This window comes from Lonchura striata, chromosome 9 (genome assembly GCF_050655825.1).
Source record: "Lonchura striata isolate lonStrDom1 chromosome 9, ASM5065582v1, whole genome shotgun sequence".
Lineage (NCBI taxonomy): Eukaryota > Metazoa > Chordata > Aves > Passeriformes > Estrildidae > Lonchura > Lonchura striata.
The window spans coordinates 11,679,853-11,704,613 of NC_140711.1; the positions used below are offsets into that span (position 1 = coordinate 11,679,853).

Below are 24,761 nucleotides of genomic sequence, written 5' to 3' on the forward strand. Positions count from 1 at the left end.
GCAAAGTATGTTTATGAAATATATGTATATTTTATTTATACTTCTTGCAATTCTTGTATTACATAGAAATAGCCTGTACTCTAATCTTTGGACTTTTAATAATTATATTTAAAATATAAATTTGTTACTATACCTAGGGAAAGAAAATCTATCTACAGTACTTTCCTTTACCTGACTGCAAGTTTTGTATTGACACTCATTTGTCCTACTTCAAGAACACTTGACCTCTAAGCCTAGATCTCTTCTTCGGGAAGAGAAGTGAGAATAACTTGTGAGTCCTCATTTCTCAGGGAAGATGGATGACTGTGGAAAACTCATGTGGCCAGTTGACACAGTTCTCTAATACTTGGGGGCATCCAGAAGTAAGCTTATTACCACCCACAGACTAACTCCCACTCTAATATTTATCTTTCTGGTAGAAAGTCAGTTGCACAGTTAATATTTCACTCTCTGTATTATACTTATATTGATTTCTAAATAAAAGTCAGCAGGAGAGGGATGAGGAGGTAATGGGGAACACCACAGGCCCTGAGCTTGGCCTGCTTCAGTGCCTTTTTTGGTGCCCTCCATGGAGACTTTCCACCTTCGCACTTGTTTCTCAGTACACGAGCCCTGCTATGGGTTTTCTTCCAAAGAGCTTTAAAATACAAATTTAAGGTTCACAAAATACTCAGGGGAAGTACTGTGCCCAAAGACTTTCTTCTGAGAATACCAAAGGCTCATGAATGCTTCACCAGCCTCTTCTTGGGGGCTGCTAGCTAATCTTGTTTACCAGTGCAATGACTCTGCACTCAAAAAATTTTATAACCTCCCGTCTCAGTGCAAAAAGATTCCTGCCATCATAACTAACTCCAAGAGTAGATAGGGAAAATAATACACTCCATATCCCAAAGAAACAATTTCCTGTTAGTGTAATCAACTCTTGTGTGCATTTGGTTGTTTTATTTTTTGTTTGTTTTTGGTTTTTTTTGCTTGTGGGTTTTTTTATTTTTTTTTTGAGAAAATCTTGAAGCATTATGAGCTGGTGGGTAAAATCTAGAATTAGGAATTCCTCTCCTTTTTCTGAAAAATTATAATTCTCTGAGGCTTTGTGAAGAGAACATAGAATTGAACATACACAAAAACACACATACAAATCTATATATGATTTCAGATTTAATTAGATTCTAGACATTCTCATCCTCAAGGGCTGACATTAAAATAAACATAATCTTGTTAAAATATAATTTTGCATACACAGGAAACGTTTTTTAATCTCAAACAGCTTTTGCTGTAACAAGCAGTCTTGTTTAATTTCCTTAAAGATCACAGTGAATTTTTCTTTGACCTTTATTACTTTAGATTTTTCTTTCCCAAAACTCAGTTTCTGAGAAACTGTGATGGGCAGAAATTCATCATGCCAAGACAAGCTGCAGATATCCTTGGTGCTGCTCATCTTTGTCTCAGAAGGACTTGGTGTGCATTTCAGAACAGCTCAGTCATAGCAGGTGTATATTGTACATGACAAACCCATGAAATGAGCTGGGCAGTCCACACTTCACCCACTTTATCTCCTGTGGGATGTTAAATGATCCTTGGTAGCTTTAATTTTCTTTCAGAGATATTTTTATCAGGAAGCAAATACTGGTGAAGACAAATGTTTTGGTCTGGTCAGGTCAGGTCATGGTTGCCAAGCTTGAGTCACTTCAGGGTGGTTTATGAGTTGCAAGGCTTTATATTTCACTTAATTTTTTGCATGCAGCTTTTCATGACAGACTTTGAAGTTAAGGGTAGAAATGACTACATGGAAGTTTTGGACAGCATGTGATTTCTAAGTAACCTCAAGTAGATTAATACCATTAAGTAGGATTACTTGTTCCCTGGGCCAGATTCTGCTCTCCTGTGCATTGGTTGTTCTGCACACACACTTGAGGATGTATCCAGAAGTGTGAAGAGGGGTGAATAGGTGTAACATTTTTAATACTGGAGGTTGGGGAAAATAATTTACAGCAACTTGGATTTGAAAAGGACAGGTGAGAAAAACAAAACCAGATATACTTGAGTCCACACAGCACAAGTTGGCAGAGGTCAGCTGGTCAGATATAAGGAACAGAGGTTGGCTCAAAATAATTTGGAAAGGCTCCAGAAACTACTCTGAAAAGCCAGTGCTGTGGGGATGGGAGAATGCAGGAATGTGTGCCAGAGGTGTCCTTGCACATGGTCTGGTTTTAGAGGTCTGAGTGCTGCTCAGGAGATGGAGGAGACATTTGAGTCAGTGGTGGCAGGAGGGAAGGGTAAATGTTGGATCAGTTTAATTTCCATCTTATGAAACACAAATTCTTGCGTTAGGACCATTACAGACATGATATGGTTCAGAGCTTTCCCCTTAGTACTTCCGTGGAGGAAAGAGAATTTGGGCTACCCTGCAATGAATGCTGATAGCAGCTAGGGTTACACACACCTGCTGTGCAAAAATGTATCTCTAGAAGCCATGTGAACTTTTGGGCATATTTCTTTGGTAACAGTCTTACTGTGATCAAAGACACACATATAGTAAGAATAAATTGACTCTTTCTTACAATAGCCTCTTGCTATTGTAAGGCAGCTCTCCCTGTTAAACAGGTTCATGTATTAAGACAAAGTGGGAGTTTACACATGCATGAAAACTTGATGGGATATTCATGCTTTTAAAGGAACATACAGAAGTCCTTATAGAAAAATAATATATGACTGCAATGATCAAAAGTGTATAAACTTGAAGGAGTTGATCTAAATTAAGAGAGCTAGTTAATTAATCAAAAGCAATGTGAGAACTGGTACTCTTTTTATCTCTACCATCATATTACCACTGCCATTCTTGCATTTAAGCATTTCTTCAAAATATACTGAGGTGATCCGTACCAAATGACAAGAAAACGAACCCTCTTCTCCTTCAGCTGTCAGTCTGCAGTCCTGCCCTTTAAGGCAAACATTATCACTTGCCAAAATTTCATCCTCCTGTCTTCTGTACTTTCACCTCCTGTACTTCTCTTCATTCTTATTTAATTAAGACAAGTGCAGGGTCAATCCCACTGACACATTGTTAGTATTTTTCCTATCAGCTGAAAACTGAAAGCAGAATTTGATTCATTGACCATACTCATGTGACAGCTGCACACACTATAGTGCTGTATATCAGGCTTGGAGCAGGATCATCACACTCAGAAAAAATAATTCAGGATGAATCTGCATCATGCACTAAATGTGAAATCAGCAGTAATTCATGGTTCTAAAAAAAAGTTTTCCACTCTCATCTAGAGACTCAGCCGTCAGCATTACTCAGTGTGTTGTGAATCAATGAACTAAATCAGCCTCTAGCAGAGTGTGGATTAGAAAAGTCACTCTTTCCCAGAGGAAAATACTGCATATGAGTTTAGTGTAACAGCTTCCTGCTCCCTGATTTAGATCACAAGACATTAAAATAGAGTAAATATCTATAACTGAGACAGCATTAAAAAGGCTCTGCTCCACAAATGAAACATCTGCATCTTCATTACTGAACATCTTAATTGCTTTGGTTAATTACTACTCATCAAAAAAAGATAGGAAAGTGGGACATACAGAATAAAACAAGATATTGAGGGGCACATCTGCATTCATTTAGGTTGGTCTGTGTAGTAACAGGCTACATCTCATATGGTTCCTGACAGGAGCCATTCATGCCAAATACAACTACTCAAATTCAACTGTTCAAACTGTTCCCTTGCAGCAGGAGGCCACAGCATTTCACTCCACCACACATCTAACTTCAAAATCACTTAACACAGGCTAAAAGAGAATTCTTCATCCTTTTCCACACACAACCCCCCCCACACACACACACACACATACACAGACATAAAAGGTAAACTTTTATGTTTACACAAAGGTAGACTCTGACAACAGTGTAAAGAAGCCAGAAGCATCCTGTGGTTTGTCAGAAGTATTGTCAGAAGTGAATAACTTCTTTTAGTGGGCTGACAGTCATAAAATTGATTTGTTTTACAATGAACAGCTCAGATGCAAGGGATTGGACAGGTGAAGCAGCTGTCACACGTGACACAGGATAACCTTTAAAAGCGAGTGATGCTTATGAATGTGGCCAAGCAGGAGCCTTTTTTGTAAAGGCAGTGTGGCACTTAGTGTTGTCCCATTGTCTTTCACTCTTATATAAAGTAGACAACTCTGAGATTAAATAAAAATTTAAGATGTTTTCCCACACAGTAGATTTTCTGTCTATATGAGGATTCCAATTACAGTATTTTTAAAACCTGTTATTTTGCAAATGAACCCTTTGATCAAATTAAATATTGACAGTTTATCTTTTAGCCATGTTAGGGTGAGGAAGAAAAGCCCAGTCCCAGCATACACATCTGTCTTATCGAGTTCTCTTTTTATATCAATGATATTATATCTAACACAATTTCTGTGCATGGTTTTCAGTATAAGGAAAAAATCTTTAGCATCTACATGTTTTATCCTTCACTCTTCTTACAGAAAAAAACCCCAAAACTCCAAACCCAAAATGAAAGCATTATTAAAAGACAGAATTATGAGAAGATTGAATAAACTGTTAAATTTAAAATGAATGCTATCTTTTCAGCTCTAGAATTATGCCTGTGGGAGACAGTAGAGCTCTGAGGTTTATTGCAGAGTGAGAGGTGAAAGCCTGTCCTCCTCAATAATCTCTGGTAGTGCCCCCTTCCCTCAGACTGTACTGCCATAACAAGCTCCTAGGAAGGAGGAATAAAAGGTCTTCACCGTTTATTATCAGTTGTACTGAAATTAGCTGCACACATAAAATAACATTTTACCACTCCTAATGACATACATACACACACAGGTGTCACTTTTTTCCCCCTCACATGCTCTAAATTAAATTATTACATCTCAACCTGATTTTAGGAAACAATAACAGCATTCTCTACCACCTACTGTTGTAGAAGCCATTCCAATAAAAGTTTTTTCATGAAGGACCCTCCATTGCATTGACCTGAGAGAAGCAAAGCTCTGTCTGGGTCTCAGAAACCTGTCATTTATTGATAGTTCTGAAGGTATTTGTGCTTTTATTTCATATAATGAAATGTCAGATAATGAGGTAAATTAGAAATGTTCAAATGGGAGTTTACTTCCTATATATGTATAATGTATTTTGGGACAAGTACAGACCAGGCAGACAAAACTTGCAAGATAACATAACAGAACCACTAAGTTATTTTTCTGTATCAAACCTTTTCTAAGTATGACTTAAATTTTGTATTCCTCACTAAAGCTGAAAGCTAAAAAGCAAAGCTATATATATATATATATATATATATATATATATATACACTGGACTTTGAATATAATATAAACTGAAAAGTTACCTTCTTACATGCTGTGACAGAGCTTCCAAAACTGCTTGCAGAACTGTCTGTGCTGCTGCCTTGGCGCTCTGGGACGTCATGCATCAGTGGAGATTCAAAGTTGCTGAAGAACAAAAAAGAAACAAGCCCCCAAAAACCTTTCCAGTGACTCAGCTACATAAATAACTCAAGTAATACCAAAAGACAGGTCAGTAAAGAGATGTAATTTAGAATACAAGATGCTGTCTGTACTCTCCTAGCTGATATTCCTAGTGAATTTATTGCTAATTTTCCCTTTTTGGAAGACTATCCTGAGCTATAGACTTTGGATATAAAATAGCAGACTAATGTCTTTTGAAGACTAGAGGAAAGCATAAACTCCCTACAACCAGATCTGTCTGTCTTGAATGCCACTGTAAAAGGTGGTACTATCTTGTTTTCATACGCAGGCAGCTTGGAGCAGCAAATGAAATACTTGCTGCAATAATTCCACTTGGTAAACAACAGAAATATTTGCTGCAATTTTACCTGCCAGGATGGAAGTAAAGGCGTAATGATTACAAAGTAAAAAAACACTACAGGAGATGCAGTATTCTGTAATCCAGATGGAACAGCTCAGTACACTGTAGGTTTGGGGCTAAACTAAATCATGCACATACTCTGTTTTGTGATACAGTGGTACACAACAAACACGTTTACTTCGGAACTGTGCAGATGTGAAGTACAAAACCATAAAGCCAAGTTCCCCCCAGCCAAATTATTTGCATACACAGCAAGAACGAACCTTCATACTTTTCTTTTGGAATAGTTCAGGCCAGTCTTCAAAGATCTTCTATTGTTTAGTAATCACATTGGTCCAAGATTAATGAAGCTTCTTCTGGTCATGACAATCACAGTTAAAGGCCACACGTGCTATAGGACTATTTATCCAGGAACACACTAAGAGAAAAGAATCATGTTCTGCTTTCCAGACTGGGTCTTTGGAGTGCTTTTAATTATTGCAAGTAACCTATGAGAATATGTGGAACAAGTTGTGATGGACCATAAAGAGTGGCCAGGTTACCATGGCTCTCATTGGTTCCAATGGGATAACAGACTGTCCTGCTATGCCCAAACCTAAAGTGCATTTTCCTCAGTCCCCTTTACTGGACTGTAAACCAGTATGTTAAGAGGAGGCCACTCGCACTTTTTTTCCTGAAATCCAGAGCCAAGCATGACTAAGGCTACCTTTCCCTCCAGGATTCATGGATGTACCTTTCACCTGATACTGCTTAGGACTAGCCATAAATATATGCATTCTCACTGGTAAGAAACTTCCTCAATGAGAATTCTACTGACATGTGTGGTGCTATTCCATAATAATTTTAAAAAGTATCTAGATGGATAGAAGTATCTAGATGGAATTAGAAGAGTTAATAAAAAACATAAAACTAATTTAGGAATTGTTAACTGCTAGCTGGGGGGAAGTTTAATGAATCACATGGGAGGACAGACTATAGGTGCACAAGAGAGACCAGAGCATTAATTGACTTAACTTGGAAAGTGTGTTACTACTTAATACTCTGGAAGATACCAGCATCATTTGTACTTAGAAAGACTTTTCCGTTTACATAACTCTGCTTCATTGCTCAGATGATATAGATACAGAGTAATATTTCTGGAAGTAATTTTTCTGGCATTTGATACAGCAAAATAGCACTTTATAGCCCTTATACTGAGTTCTTTAACAGAATGAAGGAAATTTTAAAAATTAAGTCAGTTCTGATTTTCTAACTCCATTTAAAGTAGGAACCTCATATTCAGAGTGTCAAATCTTATTTGTACTTGACCCTCATATTCAGAGGGTCAAATCATATAAGTTAAGTATCCTCCTTGATAAATCCACATTGAGATGCAGCCTTTGGAGGTAAAACTTGCCACTCACAGCAGAAGCTGTGCACTGCCTCTTTTTATAAAATGCATCACATCTACAATCTAGTAGAAAATTACAGATTAAGGCTGACCTGCAGGTTGAATTACAAGGCCTGTTGTACTCTTTTGTCCTGCTCTTCACTGAAAGGAAGGCTGAGTGGCCCTGCCACAGGGAGCTGATGGGCTGGTAATGACTATTTCCATTGTGTGCAGGGAACTGAACTTCAGTGCCTGTAGTATTGCTGAGTCTAACAGCAACAAAGATAACAATTTGACAACTACCTGAAGGCCTTCTTTGGAACTTAATTAAACAGTACAAATAGAATACACATTAAAGCATAGCTGGAAAGTGTAGTTGGAGAGTCACATTCTGAAGTATAAACAAATCTGTGCTATCTCTGGACAGTATTTCAGCAAGGGGTAGCACATGACATGTCCCATACAGAAGTAAAGCTCTCCTCCAAGTCATGTGGAAAGTGAAATGATCTATAAAAACTTCTTAATCCTTTAAAATCTGTGTTCTTTTCAAAATAAGCCCACTTTTCATTTGTAAATATAGAAAACCTTGTTAAAAGCACATGCTGACTGAAATAAATGTAGAATGCCATTAAATATTTTAAATGAGAATAGGCTTCCACTCATACTAAAGTTCTGACAGGAAACCCAACTGCCTCTGATGTTCCGAAAATTGGTAAACCCAAATCCTCTTGACACCTATCCCAGTCCTTGGAGTTTTATTTCAAATCCAGGTGATTACTTGGAGCACAGGAAAAATCAGCAACTGTGTTTCGCAGGACAAAGGAAAATGCATTTACAAGTATCTCTAATACTTTCAGAGCTTCTTTTTTGTCTTAAGTTCATGTCTCTTGATCTGTAACTGCTTAGCAAAACTCCTGTTCTCATGCTGCACTGCAGTTCAACTCCTGAATTGTGGCAGGGACAGAACTCTGGGCTCCCACCGCTTGCAAACAGCTTCAACCAGTCAGGGTTCAGTCCCTGAAATGCAGAAAACTTTTAACAAAGATGTGTCAAAATAGGAGAGCTACATTCAGTTTTAGACTCCACAGCCTTTTCCTTATTGAGTTTATGGCTACACAATTTCTAGAAGCACAGGGAAACCCTCTGGCCACTCCTGCTGGTCAGTCAGGTACATGACTAGGTGTGACACAAAGGAGATCTGCAGCAACGCATGCCAGCTGATGGGAAAATGAGCACCCAGCTGTGCTTCTGTAGGCTGGGAATTCAGCACCACAAAAGTAAGTCTTCCATAACTCAGGGAAGTGCAGTGTATGAGGTCCTGCATAGATACTTTCAGGGGCACAGGTCTTTCTTCCAACACAGAACATGAATTTGACTTTTCAACATATTTTTTCAATTATCTCAGCTCTCAGAGCAAAGTTTTTCTCTTCTCTTTATCCCATGGGTATCCTTTCTAAGTTTAAATTTTCAACAGGTGTTTTCTCAAGAGACCTTCCTTAGGCTATACAGCTCTGCCACCCTTTCTCTGTAGCAAAGGCAGTGATATAAACCTATTGTTTACTAACTCTCCAGGGAAAAACTATTCTGGCTTTGAGAAGATTCTGCTCTTATTAGTTCCTCCATAGCAAGAGGCAGAATGAAACTCTTGCAGAGATGCAGCCAGCTCATCATCAAGTGATAGCTCTGCATTCACATACTACGCTCTTTACTTCACATTAAGAGCTTACATGAAGTGCTGGACTTTCAAGATATCTGGCACAGATTGGAGCCTTTTCATTACAAGATAAAGAAAGCTGTTAAGAGTTTTTAGGTCTCAGTTCTCATTTTTCTTGGCTCCCTTGTTTAGTATGTGATGGAGAATGATGATCTGTGTTAGATGTGCTCATCTGACTTGAAGGTACCACAAAAAGCCATAGGCATAGCAATCAATCTCTGTTCAGGAATGGCTCATTTTGAGAGTTTTCTTTTGGTGTGAAAGATCCTAACATATAATTCAGCTTTTGAAACTGAAGTTGGGAACCTGGAACCTAAGACTTGGTGCACCATTTAAGTGCACTATTTTCACTCTGGTATTTACGTTAACAGAGAAGTCTCCACACTCATTTGCCACCAGGTCCTGTCTTACTGATTCATGAATTGTAACTGATAACTTTTTTTCCTACAAGCTATATGCACTCACAAAGAATACAAACAAATTCCCTGGAAATTAGAGGACTGTAGTAAATAGCTATGAGGTTTATATTAATAACTGTAATAATCATGTATTACTGTCCAAAATGGAAACAAATGGCTTCATCTTTCCTATGTTAAATAATTCAAAAATACTGACCTCGATGACTCAAGACTTAATCAAAAAACCCACAGCTGCTCCTAAAAATAATTATCTCCTTTGCAGATGTGGCAGATGGTGCTACATCAACTAAGATGAGGTAATTTAAAGAATTCCCCAGGTTATCACCAAAGAAAATTAATCTTGTGAAACAGTATCAGAAACTTCAATTTCCTACCATCTTGAATAAGCATAAACAACTTCTCAAAACTTGCTGTTCAGTAATCATTCCTAAGGAGCAATCTCAATAAACAGTAAGTGACCGTTACATTTTTGATATACATATTACAGCCTGCTGCTTTTCCTCTTTTCATTACGACTCCTAATCTTGGCATTTTGAACATATAAAATGTACTGATCCATGAAAAAATAATCTTGAAGGAAGCAAACTGAATGAACACAGGGAGGTTTCTCAGTGCAATTAATGCCAAGCTATAGTGAGCTACATTTCTGTTGTTCTGATAATATTTGTAGTGAACATCATGAACAACAAAAAATGAATGAATCTCATTTTGAAATAGAAATATGAAAGAAATGAAAGCAGAGCAAAATACCTTAGCATCTTCTTACTTTTACCCTATCAAATAAACCTGAAAGCTACTAAGCAACTGAGGAGGGCAGCCACTTAATCCAGACCCTAAGCAAGAAGCAGTTTTGAAAGGCATGCAGTGTTCAAACAGCATCTCTTAACTTCAAAGTCTTTTGAAGTGGACAGACTAGTCATACTCTTTCCTCATGCTACCTTTCAGATTTTACAGTTTTAAAATTTACCTTTGCAAGTAAACAGGTCAGCAAAGTCACCAGGAACAAAATTTTTAGATGTAACAGTGTCAAAATTACTATTCTAATCCATATAAATGGTTTTTATTCAGTCTGGACAATGTGTATACTTCAATCAGAGCACAGATGGTGAGTCAAACAGATGCTCTATAAATACCTCAAACAAATGTCTTTCTGATTTTGTTATGGATTTGGAACTCAAGAACAGAATATAATCACTGGCAATATCAGGATTGCATCTTGTAAGGTATTAATAGACTTTTTTAAATCTCCCATGGCTACTATTGCCTTCACTGGAAACAAAAATACTGAATACTTCCTTCACTGTCTGTGCACTCTAACAGGTACAGGATTGGGTTTTACAGATCAGCACACAAAAAAGACTAGAAGTTTAACTGCTTTATATTCAGATTTGTCATTTAATAGAGTCTACTGGGTACCCTTGATTTACATTTCATTTTTTCAGTGATACAGCTGCCAAAAGATCAGGTCTTCAGCTACATGCTGATGAAAAACAGGTGCAGATAAAAGACAATCCATGCTAGGGTACACTTCACAATGCCCAAAGAGCCCTGAATGACCTTTATTCTGCTTCAAATTAAACCTGCAAATAAATCTGTAAGTCTCTATAAGCAGTAGCAATCAGCCTTCTTTCAAATCATGTTTTTAAAATATTATAAAAGAACAGACCAGTTTTACTGAAGAACAAATTTAAAGAAAACTAACTACATTTTTTATGATCTACTTAGAAATATTCCTTCCTTCCCGAGTTTACTGATTGAATTACTAAGGCTAAAATAACAAGGCTTTACAAGTCTGACAAACTCCTCCACATTCAATAGCTATGGCAGGATATATTCAGTTCAGAGAGCTGACAATCAAATCAAAGAGTTGGCACTCAGGAGCTGAACGACAGATGATTGGGCTGGTGCTTTTTGATGCTTAACTGTATTTCAGTAATTTACTGATAGAGTCAACCCAATCTAAAACTGACTTTTGCAGACAGCTGATAGTCATCCTGCCTTTTCCCCACCTAACCCTGGATTTAACATGGCTTTAAGGCAATTCTAGACAGACCTTTGTTATGATGGTAGAATGGCTACTTACTAAGGAAACCTTCCAGAAAGAACAGCCTTGGACCTTAGTCAGAGGAAACTACAGGAAAGAACAGGAGGAACTCTGAGATCTCTTCTGGTGGGAAATGCCCACAACAGTTCACAGGTAACTGGAACTTCTGCTGAGCTCCTGAGGTGGAAGGTGTTTTAGAAAGTACAAAAACATGACCTGGATCACCAGCTAGGGACCAGCAAGGTCTGTTGAAGAATGACTGACTTGGAATTAAGAAACAGACCCTTAAATGCAGGGAAGGCTAAAGGACTTTACCTTATGGAGATGGACTGAAAGACAACTCAGACTGCTTTTCTGCCCCAAAAGCAAGGAGTCTGTACTCAGGTCTGGAGTGCCAGCCAGTGGGAAACTAAGGCTCTGCACAGGGTTTGACTGCAGGAAAAATAAGAAATCTTGTTAAAGGAAGGATTCTTTGAACAATTAGTCTGTACACACTTAAGTGATCAGTGCTGATTGGGAAGCTGATTTTAGAGAGATACAGGCACAGGTGTCACAAAAACATCAGAATAAGGCAGTTTTCATTTCCTCTACAGCAAAGCAATAGAATTTTTACTATTTAAGCCTACTAAGTCAGCAAAAAACAATATAAAATCTGAAATAGTCTTAAAAGATGTCCCAGTAAAAATTCCTTATTCACTTAGCATATGTAGGTGTACTGTACAACATTACTGGTCCTTGTGCTGTGGAAAGAAGTACAAAAGAGGAAATAATTGTTTTTCCATTCTAGCAAAAATGTTCATGACCATGTATTTACTAAGAAATCTATATTATTTCTGCATTTTTGATGGCAATGTCTATTCTTAATATAGGATATGTTGTTAGTGCAGCACAATGTAATAGTTCAAATGTATGATGTTATCTGATCCTCCTTTAAAAAGAATGAAAAAACCATTGTGACACAACTGGTGAAATTTGGGCCATTTTAAATATATAACAAATGTAAAAGCAGATCCCACAGATTTCAACTAGAAATAGAAATTCTTAGCACTTTTCAGGAAATCAGACATTGAAGATTAGGCTGTCATGCCATAAACCACTGGGTAATTTTTCACAGCCTGTTTTACATGTTTCTTGTATCTAACAAACAACTTGTGCTCACTGCCTGCTCCTCTCATCCCTTTGCTGTGCACAAACTGTCAGCTGGGCATCTCAGGACAAGCAGTGAACATGACACAGGAAGACACCAGTGTTTTTATGTGGAGGATGTAAATCTCGCCTTAACTCATTATTAAGTATTTTTGGCATCCTATTTATATTATATAGCCAAACATTACAGAAAAGCTTCTTAACCAGCTTTTGTCATCAACAAGTGTGATTCTCATTTGGAGCATCAGAGCAACAGCAGTAAACTGACAGAATAAGCCTCAAAGCACAACACATGCAAACAAGTATTTCACTATCTGACAATTTTTAAAAGCCATCCTCTAAAGATCTCAAATTTAATTTAAAAAAGCTTTTAAGTGATTATATTCAAGACAGATATTGAATATTTCTGAAGGTAAGAGTAATGTGATGAAGATAATCATAACTTAAAAGTAAATGCATATGTCACGATTTTATTTTAATAGAAAGTGTGTGTAGGTAATCAAAATTTGCTAGCTGTTCATGTGTCTTTTTATTTTAGATTGATTACAAATCAAATAGACTGTACAAGCATAATTGAAATGTGGTAGGTAGTCAGGATTATGTGCGTGATCAGAAGGTGAGCATAACTTTCATCTTTTGAATGGCATTTTCCTAAAATTCAGCAGACTTTCTGAAATTCTTTGTACCACCTCTCCACAGAAATAATAAATCTGTCTTTGGAATTATGAAATTAAGAAAGGGGTCCTAAATACAGATATTGAAGATAGGACCCTGAGAACTTCCCACTGTTGCAGCATCACTTTCAGTTACTTTTAAAAACATAAAGGGCAAAACTGTTACTGAAAACGGACTACTGATACTGGAAAACTAGTTTTTTCAAGACACAATTTGAATTATGGAATAGCTTGAGGGCTTGGAAACAAAAAAGTATGTGTATGACAAGCCAAGTGGTTATAGTATCATGAGGTACAGTGCTCCTTATTACAAAGCATGAGAACTGACTTCAGTGTAGTGAAGATGCACCTGTCCATATCACAGCAGTTAATGTCTCTGAACACTATAGGAAATTATAAAAAAAATATTTATTCTAGATGCTTGAAGATTCCCCAGCCATCAATAAGCCACAGAACTGATCAGTAAAGCATGACAATTTCTTTGTTTCCTTTTTTCCCCATTTTTTGGGGGGGAGGCGGGGGAGAGAAGCATTTCTGTGATCTAAGTCAATCAGAGCAGAGGGAGAAAAATATGATAAGGTGATCAGGAATTTCTGTTATCAGGTATCTGTAAGGCATGTGCTTGCTGAACCAGTGCTACACACAGTGACACAAGCAAATAAATAACCAGGTCAGTCTGTTCTCAGTGGTGAAGGAGGGAGGGCTTCAAGTGAAACAGGCAGATTAGCCTCACCCGCAGCACAGTGGTGGCTTGCAGGTATCTTGGGAGCCACCAAAGACATTTTGATCTCCTGTTTGGCAGAACAGGTTCAAGCAGGTGTTTTGAACCCAAATGCTTGAATTCATCCCTTCCTCTCAACCACAAGAGAACCAAGATTTTGGTGCTGTGAGCAAGGCCAGGAGATTTGGTTGATATTCTTCTAAGGAGAGTCTGCTCTTCTTCCTCTGTTCTCAGTAATAACACTGCCCAATTGTAACATCATTTCTACAGCTGTAAGATGAAGGCAATTTTTAGCCTGTTGTAATTAGTTCCTTTGGTCAGGTACTTACACCAACATATCTATGCATTAAAAATAAAACTGGTCAAAATGACACTATATAGTTGTGATACTGGTCCCTATTAAACTCAATTTTATTATGGGAAATATTTTACCTCAACGGTATCTAAAGTACTTTCAAAAGTACCTATCCAGAAAATGTATTATTTCTAGGGAACATGCCTATTTCTTCAACTTCAAGAAAATATGTTTCCCAGCACTTTCAATTTGCAAGAAAGCCAAGCTGTTTTAGATTCCTGCTAAACCTTCCAAAACATTGTCTAGAATTATAATAGAGTTCAGAAAGCAATATGTTTTTACCTTGACTAATGATACTAGACAAGTAAAACAATAGTCTAAAAATAAGTGTTTTCATATGAAATATTAACAGAATTTCCTATTCTCTTTAATCCAGTATTGTTTCTATGACCACCTGCAGTTACATTCATAAACTATCAAGTTAAAATGTCAGGGTACATTCTGCTTATTTTAATGCCAAAGAATAAATTTTGTCATGGTTTATTCACAACAGATCTTATTTTAACATGTTTTACATGCCTGAAATAAACAATTCTGATTTGCTAATAATATCCCAAAGAAAAATCTTCCCAATTTTGAAGTTGTCTGAATATGCCAATGAGTACTGTCTGTGACTAGACATAAAAAAAAATCTCAAAACTCATTAGCTTAAAAGTATGGTATTTTTAAAAAAGCATGATAACATTGTAAGAGACAAGAACAAAATGAAGCTGCCTCTAATCAACTTTGCTTTTAATATGATAAAACATGCTTTTGTGCCATTCTGTCAAGATACTGCAAACATTAGATTTGGTTTAATTTGCTTCAATTTGTGAAATTTTTTTTCCATGGGCTGTAATATGATTAACAGGATTGAGTGGTAGGTGAAGGCAACATTCACAACTTTTTCCTCACTTATACCAGCTTAAAAAAAGCATGAGATTTCAGTCCAAGAAACTTGAGCTTTTTTGGCAATATGAATGCTTCTTTCTACTCTCTAAAATATACAGCCTTTCATATTCTACAATGAACTTGGGAAATTATCTCTAGGACTCTAACTGTGAATCAGGTCAATGTGTTATTAATTTAATTAATTCCTTATAGCATGATGTAGATAAAACTGCCACTGCTTTGCAATGAATTTCAGATTCATTATGAAACTGTTGTGATACCTGGGCTTGACATGGTTAACTTGTTCATTGTTAACTTGTTCGCATGCACAAGGTCCAGCAGGACCATTTGCACCACAGACTGAGCTCAGGTTAAGCTCTCAGACAACTTTATCACTGCCTGCAGTGTGATTCTGTGAGTACTTGCCAAATGGGTATTCCTACACTTACTATTAATGAAAAAAAAATATAAACCAGCTCTTCCTATTAACTTCATTAAGAGTAGAGGTTGCCACTTGTTTCATGCCTTTGGGAGTGTTTAAATTTACTCTGATCAACACTAAGCTCTTTTAATTCAAAGGAACAAAAAAAGCAGTATGTACTTCAATCCAGGTTTCACCAAATTCCTTCCTATTGTTTCATAGTGGGGGTCACTGTAGCAATTGCAGCTACAGAAGGACACAAGTAACACAGAGGTCTGGTTCTTTGTATGCAAAAGCAATTTATGCAAAGTAAATCCATTCCTACACCCTCTTTATTTGTTTTATTATTGGACTTGGACTAGTGTTTATATTACTTGTTTATGGTCTGTCACTATTTTTTTCAGTAGTTAACGATTTTTCTTATACATGATGCCTTAAAAGCCTTGCCTTCTGAATCAGAAAATCACCTGTTGCACTCAACAAATACATACTTACCTATGAATGAATTCTTCTTGTATGAAATATCTTCTACTGTTGCTAGTACCAAAAGACACCTCTCTCTTATAGTACTATGTACTGTTCCATCATGCACAGATTTCCAAAATCTGGCAAGTATTGGTATATTTGTAAAAGTACCAAAACCCTGTGTTTGGTAGCTATATTAACACCTAAATTACATAATGCAAACACTGATATAGGTCATATATGCTACCTTTGGGAATGTGGATAAAGTGACCATTGGATTTCACTGAATTTATGGAATGTATTATGTTTAGGATTGAAGGTCTTGAAATACAATGTGATCATACAACTAAGCTCCCTAAGAGCTGTGCTACTACTTCTGTATTTTTAAATATTCAAGGAGCATTTTGTTTTATTCCAGTTGAAGGGAAGGCCTTATTCCAGAGTTTATGTGAGGATAGCGGGTTTCATTTCAACACCACAGCATGCAAATCTTTTCCTTTTAAAAATAAATGACCTGTTCATTTTTATTAGATGTCTACAATGGTAATACACATTTTTCACTGAGGACATTGCCCTGACAACGTGGAAGAGGAACAAGCTATAAGTATGTTGTTGAAACATTACCCTGCTGATTTGATTTCTTCTCTTTTCAAATTGAAATAGCACAGATGGTTGTAAATGCATCTTAGGGGAAACGGATTGGGACCTGATTTAAACACAGTTCTGAAAACTAAGAGTCATTTCTTTCTCCCTTTAATATTCTGAAGAGCCACTGCATGTAATGAACAACTCCATGGCTGACAGAATGCCTGTATATGAAATTTTGATAACTATGGAATCTCACAGAGACTACAGGAGGACCACACATGTTTTTCACTGCTAAAAGAAAATACAAGTAAGTCCTATGAAATTGTGTGCATCTTTCTGTTTAGAAAGTTTTAACTACACCACAACAATGTATTTGTTCAATGAATTTCAGTTTTCCAGCAATTCATGTAATAGATCAAAACTTTTCCAGAAAACAAAAAAGCTCCCATAATACTTGGAAGATAGTTACTGCAAGTGCATGGAGTCAGCTCAGGACAGTGCATGAAGGGTAAGTTTCAATCTTAAAATTCACTGCCTAGGGTTATACAGGACTTGTTGACCAGTTCTGAATTCACTAGCAGTGAAATATATACTCTAGCATCAAGTTCTGTGTTAGCAGCTTTAGAAAAGAACTTGTTCTTTCAGTGCTAAATTACATTTAATCAAGACTTACAAATTGCACTTTCTTACACAGCGGTCAAGAATAATTAGATGTAAAAGAAATTGTGATGCCACAACCAAGAGGAAACATAACTTTGATGACTACCTATTGTGTGTCATGGGCACTTGCAGTAGCCAGATATTTAATAATAACCAGGCAAGTCTTGAAGGGAAGAAAATTATTGAGGGAAACTAAAGAGATTAATGTCAACAATCCAAAGGTTGACAAGACTGAAAAAAGAAGTTTTAAAATTCATTCTGGGCAGCAAATAAATTTCAGATATTACAGTATTAATCTACACATACTAACTTTGTAGTTCTGGTTAAAAGACAACCAGAAATACGCAGTATAGTTTTTTTCTCCCTTTCAGTGAAGCAGGAAGAAGGGAAGCTGTACTGCACATGAAGTCTGAAGCACTATCAAATCCACTGATAAGCAAAGAGGTGGTTAAAAAATTGGGAAACAACCCCCAAAAATTTCTGACACTGAGATCCTGACAGATGTGCAGTTTTTCAAAGTGCCTCATCCTTAGTGCCAGGCAGGCTACTCCTTTCTGCTTCTCCCCAGAGAGCACAGGCAAGAGCCTGTAAAACACACCAGGAAAAGAGGAGCTGCTGCTGCACTTCAGCCAGCAAGTTGGTAATTAAAGCTATTGTTTTGATGTAGAAATTAATAATTAATTTTTCTTCTTCTGAGAAAAAAAAAAAATTAAGCTGCCTACTGCACTTCTTAGTTAATGCTCAAAACTACAAGGCTGTTAGTGCTTGCATTCCTGGTCCTTCATGCTGGAGCTGCTTCTCCACTGCAATAAGTCAGTACTGTGTGTGAGAGCAGCTGCAGTGAGTGTAATACAGAGCAGTGAGCCTGCAGGGACCACTGCAGGGACCCTGCCACCCCAAGCTGGCATCCTCAGAGGGAGCTCTCCCAGCCTCCCTCTCAGCCTGTTCCTGCTCATCAGCACCTCTAGCACACCTCACTGCTGTCTGCATATGCCACTGCTGGCTGTTCAGGTGCCAATCAGGGCTTAAAATACATGGCTTTAACACATGCTCTTTAGAAGGTGTTCTTAAGTTTAGGGAAGGATAGCTGCATGAGGAGTGGCTGGGGTTCATTAGCCACAGTGCAGATAAAGGTTGCCATGAATCTATGTCTCCCTCCCACCATGCCTTCTCAGGTAGTTGTGGATGTGACAGCCTGGTCAGTGTGAGAAAACGAGATTTGTTTTCTCACAGTGGACTTGTGAGACTTTTTATGGAATTGCAGAGAAACGAAGGTAACTTGTTAGTATAAGCAACCTGCAGGTGGTGTTTTCCTACTCTGTTTTTCTGTTCTTCTCAAGGACTGTTTGTGAGAAAGACGTTTTTGTTAATTAGCCAATCAAGTAGAATGTGTTGAAGCTGTCTATAAAAGAGGAGATTTTTTCTATTAAAGCTGCTGTTGTGCAAACCAGCCTTCTGGTGTATCTGTGTCATGTCTTGCTCAACGGCAACAGGTAGTAGCTGAACCAACCACATGTAACAAGAAAGAATAAAGTGATTAATGTAGGGCTGAGGAAGATGACAAAACCCTGATGTATTAGTGAGTATGTCTACAATGATTACTGGGGGGAGGTCATAACCTAAATCATATACAAAATGAGCAGCATAGCAATAGAATCTTATTATTACAAATTATTACTGACAGTTGTTAGTACTTCTCAATTGTGTCTGGAGAAGGACTGAATGAAGGAGAAGGATTGGTGTGCATAGGCAGACTGTGAACAGAGTGACTGACACTACTGCAGCTGCTGCAGGCACAAAGGGGAGAAGGGATGCAAGGGATTAGAGCCGGAGCTGAAGGAGGAGATTAATGGATATTTTCAGGAAAACAGTGAGAAATTCATGTGGGAGGCTAGGGTAGGCGAGATTAGAGAATTCAAACCAGATGGGATTGGTTAAATAAGGAAGAAATGGAGATGCCAAGCCTGGACATAAGCAGTACAGTTTGGTCACTGTAGTGTGCAATTGGGTTAGTGAAACAAAGCATGGAAATTCTATAGTTAACTTCTTTACTGCTTCTACACTCCTCCCTTCACCCAGAGTTCTATCCCTCAAGGGATCTGATTCCTCGTGCACAGACCTATGACCTTTGACAATTTAGGTTCCTTCTGGTTTTAGCTGATTTTTTTCCTTCCCTGACCTCACTGAAGAAAGCATCTCTGAGAATCTTGTCTATGTTTAACAACACAGGTTAGCCAGGTTAGTGAACTGCTTAAAGTAATTGACCATGAAAACAGGGCACAGCATGTCATTTCAGAGATTCCCTCCACTGAGACTGAAACTAACACTGGAAGAAGTTAATTAATATTGAAACTTATCAGATAATTTTTCTGGTTGCTACACTTATAATATCTGGTACATTCATCTGCTAATTTGCAAATAAAAAGTAAGTATTAAACTGATTCCTCTGGTTGGGCTGCCGTACTGGTTCTGCATGAGTGCAGAAAAATAAATTTCATCTTCATATGTGACGCCAGCTGCTGCTCTAATGCATGTAGTTTCCTGATAATGGGAGTTCTGACAGTACTCACTTGTTCAGGGGATTTATTTGCTCTCTTTCATTTAAATAAGATTTGTAATACATTCAGTTTTCCTGTACTCTGAGAGGTGGAAAAATATGGATAACAGACCTATAAGACGTGGTCTGTGTGGTCAGTCCCACTACCTGCTCCTCTTCACTTGTATCATTTCACCCATCACTGGTAATTTTTCCGAATAGATGTTTAGTATTTATTTCTGTTTATGTGTTGATTTTCTGTTTCTTTTATTTTTGTTTGTATTCTCTTTTCTTTAATGATTTATTCAAATTAATATCTGTAGCTTAGTCTCATGGCTGTTGTGGAGCCTTTGCCTGCAATATTGTCTCCTTAAAGGATCAAAGTTTTATTTCACTCATTCCTAAAAGCATCTTAATTCAAAGCCACCAAATCTGTTTTCTCTGTTATACAAGATCCAGGCTGCTTTGCTGGAGCATAAGAGCAGCTGTCAGCTCTGTCTGTGACAGTGTTAGAGAGTTCCAGTGGCACTGAGTGTGTGCCACATGCCTGCTGCCTGTAAGGAAGCTCTGATACAGCTACAGCTTTTGGATGTCTTCTCAGCTCTAAATAACTTACCTCTACATCTGTGGTCAGCCCTAGCACATTCCTCAAATGTAAATAGTGCTTGGTTCCCACCAGGATCCTGTAAAACCAGAAAGGCTTTTCCTAGCCATTCTTGTGCACTATGTGCCACACCAGGCATTTCTAAGATGCAGCAAAGATCATTTTGTGTTGGTGATACAACACTTTTTTTATTACATGCAGAGCAAGTTCTCAGAAATAGAACTTGTCTATTCTTGGGCTTGTATTTCCACTTTTTAAAATGTAAAACCTGCTACTTCTCATCTCTGTTGAATGCACAGACATTTTAATTTTTTCCAAATTACTATCCAGTCTAAAGTTGCTTCTAAGCTCCACTGCTGTTTCCAATTCTGAATTGAGGAACACTTTTCATTCCTCCACTTCTTTCTAGTATTTACACAAAAGGTATGTTGAAAGCAGTTCCAGTCCAAAAGACATGTTGGAAGACTTTTATTTGGCAGCCAATATTTCTTTCAGATACATAAAATTGCAATGTTTATAGGTTTGATTTCATAAGCTTGAGCAGAAAAACTCCAGTTTTACTGAAGGGAGTGGTTCTATGTCCTTAAGCAGCTGTGCAGCAGCATCCCAGATAGTCACTAATATAGGGGCCAGAAACAAGGAAGTTCATGCATTTTTCTTTCTGTCTCTCACCTAATGAGGCAAAGTGCAAGCTGGTATATTTAAGATTTTAATGTAGGGGTGGTGTTTTTTTCTCTACCATAAAAAAACCCACCAAACCAAAACCAGCCACCATAAACAAACAAAACCCCCAAACAGTAAATCCCAATAGATCACATTTCCAGCTCCCCAACTGCAACATGCATCAAAAATGCTGCTTGAAGGGAAAGTGGCAGCTATCAGTTCTGTGCAGTTCCCTGCAGCTGCTCATCTGACCCACAGGCTAAGTGTTCACTGCAAGAAGCTGTTGCTGGAAAAGCTGAATTATCAGAAGCCTGAAGGCCACTTGCCTGCTCTGCTCTGCTCTGCAGTGACTGCTGGCATCCCAACCCAGGGTTTATGGTTTTGCCTTCAGCTACAGAAGCCAAAGGAAGAGAAGGTACTGACTAGGAATTGGTGTGCACCCTGAGTTTTTGTTGAACTCTGGGAGTGATGGTGATGTGTGACAGCAAGTGGGCCAAGCTGTGGTTTATGAAGGCATGTGTAGATGATTAAGATAAGGTATAAACAGCCACAGAAACAGGTTAATGCCTAAAGTGATTCAGTAAGGAAAATGAAAAATACCCTTGATTTCTAACAGTTTGACAGTGAAAATTTTCTTTGGTGAGGTCAGTAAAGCTAATTCCTAAATGCTGACACTCAAAGTTTGTATTTCTCAACAGCTGCTGTAACTACATCTCAATTACAAGTTGCCTAAATATTGTATGGTGGGCATAATGAGCTGCAGGTGTATGAATGACAAGTTATCTGTTCCATGGCTTTCCAGATGTGATTTTTTTTTTCCCCTCAGGGTTTCCTGATGAAGACAGGAATGCCCTGAATAAACTACATGCTGTTCTGGTCACCCTTCCTGCAGTCCTGTGATCCTTACAGGCACACAGAAAGCTTACAGTTAAAGCTTCAGCAAGGAAAGGGTTACCTTGCTTAACAAATAACAAGCAGCTGACAACAGTGAGCTTCAGGAGATGAAAAAGAACAGTAGTTCCTGGTGTAGGAATGTCTGACCTGCTTAAGCTCCAGGAAGAGAATCACTCTTCAGGAAGATGAAAGAGGTACCTTGCTCACATGAATAAGATTAGCTTTGGCCTTACTACAGAAATAGGCAATTTTATCTGGGTTAATAGGCCTATAGCAGAGGTGAAGAGATGACCAGATGGCAGAGCTCTGGAATGGAGTAGAACTGGTTTCCTCAGTTTCTAAACACAGTGATGAAAAGCTTAGCAACAATTGTGGAGTTGGAAGATGGCTCTAGATTTAGGAGGAGGTAAATTTGTAACAGTGAAAACAAGACCATAGGCAAGCAAACAAGCAACTTGTCCAATTCTTGATACCTTCAAGACTGTCTTGCTGGAATATCTGTTTATCTTGGCGTCAAGATTGCATTCTACCAAATTTTTTTAGAGTGTGAAATACAAGATGTCATGTCATATAACCTAAAAGTCTCTCTTGCCTTAAAGCCTGCATCCCTCTCTCTTTCAGATAGTGCTTTCCCATAAAATACTAAAGTTACTATAATCTCTTTGCTATTCATAGTGTAAAAATTCCTTGCCATGTTTTTTTCATTTCACCCTGAAATGCCAAGGGAAATATTGGCAAGCACTATTTCTAGACCAGGCAATTCAGATGGAAATGCAAAAGCATTATTAAGCTTTGGTCAGTAAATATTTATTTATACGAAACACTATTCAATCCAGTCTAAGTGATTGCTTTAAAGCTTTTTGTTTCCTTCTAGTAAATAGAAGCAATTTCTCCTCAAAGTAATGATCACCCACTCAGGTGTCGTTGTGCCTCCCTCCCCCAAGTAGTTCCTCTTGTGTGTTTAGGTAGTTACACATCCTTTCACCCTCTTTCTTTTAAGGTTGTGCGCTCTCCAAACTTTATTTCTATCGTTTTTTTACGAGTCATTTAGACATTGCACTGGGAGCAACTAAACCAAAACGAATTGTAATAATTGACAACATATGCTTTCTATCTATGATAAGTCTTAAACGGTATAATTTCTATAATACTTCTGTCTGCCTGCTACTATCAAAATGCAATTTACTTGTGATTGTTGAAAATTATGCTTAACCACATCTTCCATCTCCGGTAGGCTCCTGCTATCCGTACATCCATTTCCGTCTTGCAGGAAGTTTTGCGCTAATCGGTTCTTCATGATTGCTATAAATGCGCGTTTGGTGGAGCCAGGATAACAGAACTACAGTGATTTTTAGGTTTTTCTTTGCTCGTGAAACAATCTGATTAACTAGGTAGCGGACACGCGCCGAAGTGATTTCAGCACAACATCCTAAAGGTACCATTAAGCACTAATTAACTTACCGACTCTCTCGAGACGCTACGGCATGAAAACCAGCGGTTAGAGCGAATTTAGACGACAGTGTCTATTCTTTCTTTCTCTAGTAAGGAAAGCCCTCTAATTCCCGCTTTAGGCGCAGGGGCAGAGCCGCGGCGGGTGACCGACACCTCCCGGCAGGTGCGGCGCCTCGCCCGCCCTTCCGCAGCCGCTCGCCAATTCCCGGAGCCGCTCCGCTCCGCCGCCGGCACCGCGGAGCCCAAGCGCGGCTCCTCCGTGACCGTTCTCAGGCCGGAGACCCCCGCCCGCCCCGCGGGCTCCCGCGCGGCTGAGAGCCCGGGAGGTGCTGGGCTCGGTGCGGGGCCCCGCGAGCCCAGCACCGATACTCACCCGAGGCACCGGCGGCTCCGCGGCCGCCCTCACGCGGCGCGGCCCCGAGCGGCGCGGCGCGGAGCGCGCAGGCGGCGGCGCGCGGGGAGGGGCGCGGGCCCTACCTGGGGGCGGCGGGCGGGGGGCGCCCGGCCATGGCGGCGGCGAAGGCGGCGGGACCCTCCGCTCCGGCCGTGTCGGGGCAGCGACGGCGCGTCCCCGGCGCTGCGGCGCCTCCCGGCCCTGCCCTCCGCCTCACTCCTCCCCCGCCCGCCCCGCCGCCTCCCCCGGCCCTCCCTCGCGGCCGAGCCCCGCGGGGCCCGGCGCTCCCGGGGGCGCGGGCCGAGCGCGGCGCCTCGGCACAGGGAGCCGCGGCCAGCGCCGTCCCCGCAGGGCAGCGCCGTGCCCGGCGCTCCTCGCACCTGCGAGCCGCTGCCCGGCTGCCGGTGCCCGGCCGGGACATGCGGGAGGCGCCGCCGGTCGGGAGCTGTTCGCCGGAGCGATGGAGCCGGCGGCTGCAGGAGTTCAGGACGGCTGCAGAAGTTGCTGGCGTTGTGCTCCGGCTGCAGTGTGGGAGCGGGGACGTGACAGTGAGGTGCTCCGTGGCTCCAGAGAGAAACGGGCGATCCTTGCCGAGTCCTCGTTACGAATGTCATGATGTTCATGGAGCCCCAGCCCTGTAAACCATGTGATTTAAATGACGGGGCTTTCTTTCTGGCTGTCTCAGATGTGACAAGCATTTAGAGAAGGAGCCTAGAGTTAACTGTAACTTACGTCTTGTTTTCAGCTCATTCAGACTATATTATTTGGTTACTTTCAGCAAACTTTTCCTGGTTTGTTTGCTTTTTCTTTGCAGGAAAATACCGAGTGTGTTGAGGCTCAGCTCTATCATGTTTGCATAACCATGTCAGAAAATCTGTGCAGTGCAAATGATTAGAATTGGTCTCTGGT

General features: G+C 39.4%; 1 protein-coding gene across 9 annotated transcripts in view; it reads right to left on the bottom strand.

Moving 5' to 3' along the window:
- Nucleotides 1-24,436, bottom strand: part of SPHKAP (SPHK1 interactor, AKAP domain containing) — a 65,499-nt gene extending 41,063 nt beyond the window's left edge. For 4 of the 9 annotated variants that reach the window (XR_014957379.1, XM_077785647.2, XM_021553682.3 and 1 more), the window contains exons 1-2: nucleotides 24,233-24,388; nucleotides 5,364-5,466 (exon numbers count right to left, since the gene is read on the bottom strand). Coding sequence is in view for 8 of the 9 variants with exons in the window: in XM_077785647.2 (XP_077641773.1) it covers nucleotides 5,364-5,466; nucleotides 24,233-24,273 (144 nt within the window). In the remaining variant the exon portion in view is untranslated. The other 5 variants (XM_085587702.1, XM_021553676.3, XM_077785646.2 and 2 more) reach the window with 5 other exon arrangements.
- Between the last annotated feature and the right edge of the window lie 325 nt (nucleotides 24,437-24,761).